The sequence below is a fragment of the Sprattus sprattus genome, assembly GCF_963457725.1.
Source record: "Sprattus sprattus genome assembly, chromosome: 16".
NCBI lineage: Eukaryota > Metazoa > Chordata > Actinopteri > Clupeiformes > Clupeidae > Sprattus > Sprattus sprattus.
The window spans coordinates 27,314,461-27,322,136 of record NC_137914.1 but is presented as its reverse complement, the minus strand read 5'-3'; the positions used below and the strand labels follow the sequence as shown (position 1 = coordinate 27,322,136).

At 39.6% G+C, this 7,676-nt stretch overlaps 1 protein-coding gene across 1 annotated transcript in view; it reads right to left on the bottom strand.

Moving 5' to 3' along the window:
- Window positions 1-5,621: 5,621 nt before the first annotated feature.
- Window positions 5,622-7,676, bottom strand: part of svopa (SV2 related protein a) — a gene marked incomplete at both ends in the record, with an annotated part of 38,542 nt that continues 36,487 nt past the window's right edge. The window contains 5 exons of the mRNA XM_080854402.1: window positions 5,622-5,849; window positions 6,530-6,619; window positions 6,845-6,926; window positions 7,369-7,480; window positions 7,563-7,664. Of these exons, the coding sequence (XP_080710528.1) occupies window positions 5,622-5,849; window positions 6,530-6,619; window positions 6,845-6,926; window positions 7,369-7,480; window positions 7,563-7,664 (614 nt within the window). The remainder of the gene's footprint in view (window positions 5,850-6,529; window positions 6,620-6,844; window positions 6,927-7,368; window positions 7,481-7,562; window positions 7,665-7,676) is intronic.

The window sequence follows — 7,676 nt, the reverse complement described above, 5'->3', positions numbered from 1 at the left end:
TTAAAAGGGACATATTACAAAATACATCTTTAAAAAATATCTTGAAATGTATGTGTCAATTCATCATTTAATAAATAAATATGTATGTGTCTTAATATCATTCATCATGTCAGTATAAATGCGTCTCATAGTTTAGAAATGTACAGTACCTTGCGTAAGTATTCACCCCCTTGGATGTTTTACCCTTTTATGGCTTTTATAAATCAGTCATGGTCAATATAAGTTGGCTTTTTGGACAAAAAAATTCACAAAATAGCTCTCTTTAATGTCAAAGTGAAAATATATTTCTACACAGTTATGTAAATTAAATACAAATATGTAATGAAAATAAGTGCTTGCATAAGTATTCACCCCCTTTATCACCCCCTTTATATAGACTGACCTAATTCAACAGAGGTCCAGCCAATTGGTGCTAGAAGTCTCACAATTTGTGTAATGGGGGTCAGTGTGCAGTGAATGTGTCTCAAGTGATTGTAGTATAACGACACCTGTGTCTGGAAGGTCCTTCCACTGGTCAGTATTCAGTAATCAGTATTACTGGCTATTGTTAAACCATTAAGACCCAAGATCACTCTAAGCAACTCAGAGAAAAGGTTGTTGAAAAGTATAAGTCAGGGGAAGGATACAAAAAAATGTCCAAGGCACTAAACATCCCCTGGAATTCTGTTAAATCCATCATCAAGAAATGGATGGATTGTGGCACATGTGTAAATCTGCCTAGATCAGGCCGTCCTCACAAACTGAGGGGCCGTTCAAGAAGGAGACTAGTAAGATAGTTCACCAATAGACCTATGACTACTCTGAAGAAGTTTCAAGCTTCAGCAGTTGAGATTGGAGAAACTCTGCATACCACCACTGTTGCCTTGGTTCTTCACCAATCTAAGCTTTATGGAAGAGAGCCACTGTTGAAAAAAAGGATCGACTACAGTTCGCCAAAAGGCATGTGGAAGTCTCCATGGTCAAGTGGAAGAAGGTTCTGTGGTTTGATGAGACCAAAGTGGAGCATTTTTTCAACAGTGGCTCTCTTCAATGAAGCTTTGATTGGTGAAGAACCAAGGCAACAGTGGTGGTATGCAGAGTCTCTCCCATACCAGCTGCTGAAGCTTGAAACTTCTTCAGAGTAGTCATAGGTGTCTTGGTGGCCTCTCTTACTAGTTTCCTTCTTGCATGGTCACTCAGTTTGTAAGGACGGCCTGATCTAGGCAGATTTACACATGTGCCATATTCCTTCCATTTCTTGATGATGGATTGAACAGAATTTCAGGGGATGTTAAGTGCCTTGGACATTTTTTTGTATCCTTCCCCTGACCTATACTTTTCAATAACCTTTTCTCTGAGTTTCTTAGGGTGATCTGTGGTCTTCATGTTGTAACAGTAGCCAGGAATACTGATTACTGAATACTGACCAGTGAATAGACCTTCCAGACACAGGTGTCGTTATACTACAATCACTTGAGACACATTTACTGCACACTGATCCCCATATCACTAATTGTGAGACTTCTAGCACCAATTGGCTGGACCTCTGTTGAATTAGGTCAGTCTATATAAAGGGGGTGATAAAGGGGGTGAATACTTATGCAATCACTTATTTTCATTACATATTTGTATTTAATTTACATAACTGTGTAGAAAGATATTTTCACTTTGACATTAAAGAGAGCTATTTTGTGAATTTTTTTGTCCAAAAAGCCAACTTATATTGACCATGACTGATTTATAAAAGCCATAAAAGGGTAAAACATCCAAGGGGGTGAATACTTACGCAAGGTACTGTATGTCATGTGCACTTACAGGTTTGAAATGAATGCCACACATGGCTCCAACCTATGGAAGTCATGGAATCGGTCTTTTTGTCAATTCTAGTCATCAGTTGACATTTCTCAATTGGACGCAAGAGAGCAGTAATTATATCCTTGCTGTTTTCCTCGTCTTTGAAAAAGGTGTTTTCACAATCTTGCCAACAGAAAACGTTCTGTTCTTTTTTTTGCCAAGCAATGCACAGCCCTAAACGAAGCTTGAAATGCAATTGGTGTTAAACTACATTCAACTGCCTTCAACTTCAACCTTTTCTCCTTTTATTGTGCTGTCTGGTGGGAAGCTGGTGTTAAGTCTTGTGGCATGTTATACAGTGTGTGGCCACACTGTGTCTCTTAGCCAATGCTACAGCAGCCTCAGAAATGTTTTGCTTTTATATTTGTAAGGAACTCTTCCTCCCACTCCTCCTGGAAGTGCTATATCTTCTTTTCTGCACTTATTCACGGTTGTTATTATTATCATTGTCATGGTATAGTTAGGCAAGCTACCAATCACATGAATGATGGAGGAACGAAAGTTACAAAAATAGCGATTCGTAAAATCATTACAAATATGAATGTGATATTTTAGATATTATATGAAATCTCTCTGAACTTAGTAAAACACAAATGGTAAGACTTTCAATAATGAGCAATGCTAAAATGCTCTATGAGCACCCTTATAAGTTCACTAGGACTTATAAGAACTAACTCATTAAAAAAAAAAAAAACATTATAGTTGGAAACATTTTATATCATTTCTTATAGGCAAACCACGTATATAGTTCACTGACTGAATGATTAACATTAGAGCTACACCTGCCATGTTCTGAGCATTTTTATATACAACCCGAATTCCAGAAAAGTTGGGACGTTTTTTAAATATCAATAAAATGTAAACTAAAAGACTTCCGAATCACATGAGCCAATATTTTATCCACAATAGAACATAGATAACATAACAAATGTTTAAATGGAGAAATTTGACACTGTATCTACTTAATGAGCTTATTTCAAATTTGATGCCTGCTACAGGTCTCAAAAAAGTTGGGACGGGGGCATCAAATGGCTGAAAAAGCAAGAAATTTGGAAAAGATTCAGCTGGAAGAACATCTAGCAAATAATGAAGTTAATTGATATCAGGTCTGTAACATGATTAGCTATAAAAAAAGGTTGTCTTAAAGAGGCAGAGTCTCTCAGAAGTCAAGATGGGCAGAGGCTCTCCAATCCGTGAAAGAGTGCATAAAAAGATTGTGGAATACTTTAAAAACAATGTAAGTCAACCTCAAATTGCAAAGGCTTTGCAAATCTCATCATCTACAGTGCATAATATAATCAAAAGATTCAGAGAAACTGGAGAAATCACTGTGCATAAGGGACAAGGAAGAAAACCTTTACTGGATGCCCTCAGACGACACTGCATCACTCATCGGCATGATTGTGTCAATGACATTACTAAATGGGCCCAGGAATACTTCCAGAAACCACTGTCGGTAAACACAATCCGCCGTGCCATCTGCAAATGCCAACTAAAGCTATATCATGCAAAAAGGAAGGCATATGTGAACATGGTCCAGAAGCGCCGTCGTGTCCTGTGGGCCAAGGCTCATTTAAAATGGACTATTTCGAAGTGGAATAGTGTTCTATGGTCCGACGAGTCCAAATTTGACATTCTTGTTGGAAATCATGGACGCCGTGTCCTCCGGACAAAAGAAGAGGGAGACCTCCCATCGTGTTATCAGCGTTCAGTTCAAAAGCCAGGATCTCTGATGGTATGGGGGTGCATAAGTGCATACGGTATGGGCAGCTTGCATGTTTTGGAAGGCACTATAAATGCTGAAAGGTATATTAAGGTTTTAGAGCAACATATGCTCCCCTCCAGACAACGTCTATTTCAGGGTAGGCCTTGTGTTTTTCAGCAGGACAATGCAAAACCACATACTGCAGCCATTACAACAGCATGGCTTCATCGTAGAAGAGTCCGGGTGCTGAACTGGTCTGCCTGCAGTCCAGATCTTTCACCTATAGAGAACATTTGGCGCATCATTAAACGAAAAATACGTCAAAGACGACCACGTACACTTTGGCAGCTGGAAACCTATATAAGGCAAGAATGGGACCAAATTCCAACACCAAAACTCCAGACACTCATAACCTCAATGCCCAGACGTCTTCAAACTGTTTTGAAAAGAAGATGAGATGTTACACCATGGTAAACATGCCCCCTTCCCAACTATTTTGAGACCTGTAGCAGGAATCAAATTTGAAATAAGCTCATTTTGTGCATAAAATTATAAAATGTCTCTGTTAAAACATTTGTTTTGTTATCTATGTTCTATTGTGAATAAAATATTGGCTCATGTGATTTGAAAGTAATTTAGTTTTCATTTTATTCAAATTTAAAAAAACGTCCCAACTTTTCCGGAACTCGGGTTGTATTTTCTTACTTGATTACTTTACTTTGTTCTTGTTCTTAGTTTCAGTCCTAAATGTCTCATTTTGAGGTTCCGGGGACTAACATTGTCAGCAAGGTGTTTGATTACGGTTTTACAGGCTTGTTTTCCTCTGTCCAACACGTAAATATCTGAAAGGAGCTTCGGTGATGCTGTAAGACATGCTTCCTTCCCCTTATTACACACACATAGTAGTAATGTGCTTGGCACACCAGAGCTGTATTATCCTCATGAGTTCCATAGCGATCACCCTGGTCCTTGGGTACTAAATGTCCTCAGGGTCATTGGTTGGAGCATTTGGTCATGTCATGGTCTTATGTCTACGAGGACTTATGTGGTCACATTCATATTGAGTTAGTCATTTGTGTGTTTAAGTGATTTTTGGTCCCTTGGCATATTCATATTTCTAGGGTTAGTGAATTCATACATTCAGACTTGAAATGTCATGAAAATGACGATGTAAAAGCACTAATGACAACTGATTGTTTCAAGGCGCTTTTTTTTAACAGGAAGAAACCTGTGTTCCTGTTCCTGACAGGATGGTCAAACAAAGCTCTTCAGAAGAAACCTGTGTTCCTGTTCCTCACATGATGGTCACACAAAGCTCTTCAGAAGAATGATAGTGGGTCAACAAAGAGAAAAAAAACACTGCAAACATGTAACCAGCTACCACCATGGAGGATTTATTTGAATTTGGAAAAGGGTACAGTCAACTTAACTTTGAGATATTATCTGAACCTCATTAGATTTTCTTTTGGATGATTTCCTATGGTCAGTCTATTTTGGGGTTGTGTTGGGTAATGTCACTAAGCATTTTTTTTGCAAAAAAATTAGCATAGGGTCCATTGAGGAGGGTCTAACCCTGGTCTCCACTGATGTACGCTACCAACTCCCTACACTACTACATCATGGTGGATTATTGACATTGTAGATTCTCCATTGTAGATTCAAATGCTCTGATGCTGAGGCTTGAATTTCAAATGACATATTATACTGAATGACAACAATATATTACATTTGACAAGAACAAATGAATGATCAAAATCATACACATTGAAACAAGTACATGCTCAAGTGTTGTTTCTCCCTCTCTCTCTTGTGTTGTTTAATTCCTCATCCATTCTCTTGTTTCTCCCTCTACATTTTACATTTTACATTTACATTTAGCAGACGCCTTTATCCAAAGCGACTTACAAGGATGTATACATATTTTACATTTTTTACACTGATGGCACAGACCAGGAGCAATTAGGGGTTCAGTGTCTTGCTCAAGGACGCTTCGACAGGGAATCAAACTAGCAACCTTCTGATTACTAAACGACGTCACTATCTCCTGTACCACTCTCGCCCCCTCTCTCTCTTGAGCTTTGTTCTATTCCTCACTCATTCTCTTCCTGGAGCTGTAGTTTGGGTTGAGGACACCAGTAGGGCTGTGGGCTGAGTCTCGTCCCATCATCTCCTGACCCCACTCGCAGTGGCTGGACTCCTGCAGGCCTCGTCCTGTGGTCTCAATGGGCAGCATGCACGAGGCAAACGCTGCCGTCAGACAACAGCAGCAGTACACAGACAGGGTGAGATACACCGATGACTCCAACATGACCTGAGATTAGAGAGAAAGCAGTACACAGACAGGGTGAGATACCCAGATGACTCCAACATGACCTGAGATCAGAGAGAAAGAACCACATTAAAGAAGCAAAAATAGGTCACACTAGGACATGTCAGAAGTGAAGAGAATTCATGATGTTTGTACAACAATATTAAAATAAATGCTGGGGTTATCATGTACAAGGGTACGTACGTACACTGAGAAATGATCCTCTACACTGGTATCAATATTTAAGAAAAGGTTACTTCAAATGGAAAAGTGGGCACACCTTTGCATACTAGCCGATGTGCATACTAACTTTGTGATTTTTGAGTTCAGATTCCTAAGACGTTTACTCTGTAAGTATGATTGCATTGCAATGGAATCATAATATATTTCAGGAGAAGGTCATAGTCTCAAACACGCATGCCGGTTCAGTTGGTGCATTCTGAATACATTAGACAAGTTGCACTGCTCTGTACTCTACATTGCCAATTTTACCAAATTACACAATTAAACAAAGCTTAATTTGAATAACTGGACATTAAACATGGTGCTGTATACCACATGGGCAAGTATAATTACAGTCTAAAATATTAGATCTTGTAAATCCATGTTGCATATCAATGTACAAAAGAACTTTAAATCAGGAGGCTCAAGACGTAGTAGGAGGTAAATGTGTGATACTGCACCTGTGCCACAAAGGGTGTAATAAGGGCGCCAACTCTCGCCATTCCACTGCAAGTTCCCAAACCCAGGGCCCTGGTGGCTGTGGGGTACACCTTTAAAAGACATTACAATCAGGTGAGAATGGATGATGGGTCCGGGACCATGGGAATGATTCAAGTTTTAAACTGAATCTATGTAGACTCTGGGATGTAAAAGCTATAGAATCTATTTACTTGTAGAATTTGTCCTTATTGTTGATGGGAACAGATATTCCATGGTATGCTAACAGTTGACTATAACATAGATATCAAAGTAGTGAGATTAGGTAAGCAGTTTACCTCAGGGGTGTAGACATAAGCAGCCTGGAAACCTCCGGCTATGAAAGCTCGAGCGATGAATATCAGTACTGTCAGAGAAGTCCTACCACAGACAGATATGACCTACTGTTACAGTCTATATAGTAAAGGTTGTAATTCTTTTAATAAAAACATCAAATACAATATTTGAAAGGTAGCTTCAAACAGTGATCTGGGGGCCAAGCAGTTCAGCATGGCACCCCTGGTGGTCACATGGGGCAAGACTCTCTGAGAGCGGGAAGGCCAAGATCAGTGTACGTACATCTATCAAACCATTATTTGGATATAACCTCACTTCCCGTTTTGAGGTTTGACCCTCAAGTGTGATCACAGAACAGGAAACGGCAACATGGACTGACCTCAGGACCACAAAAGACTTGACTTGACCCTAACCTTCAAATTTGACCTCTTGGTGGTGCTAGTGTTTGAGGAAGATGTTTCATAATAAGAAAATGTAGAAACACTTGCACATCTTTGCAGCTTGGCCCCCAGCTATGTATGCTCACCTTCCTACACAAGCGGAAAGCAGCAGAATACACATGGAGAAGATGAAGAAACACAGTGCCATGGTCCTTCTTCTACCCAGACGATCAATTGCCCATATGGTCACAAGCAGACCTGTGTACATCCAAACGGTAAGTTACAAACTGTCCTGAAGAAAACATGTTGTATGGAATAAGCTTTGAATGGATGGAATTACCTGGGAATTCAGAAAGAGTAGTCCACAGTAGGTCTTTGTAGTCATCTGCGTTTAGGTATTTACACTCCAGGCTACAGACTGGCTCTTTTCTAGTTCTGGAACCTGGAAAGGACA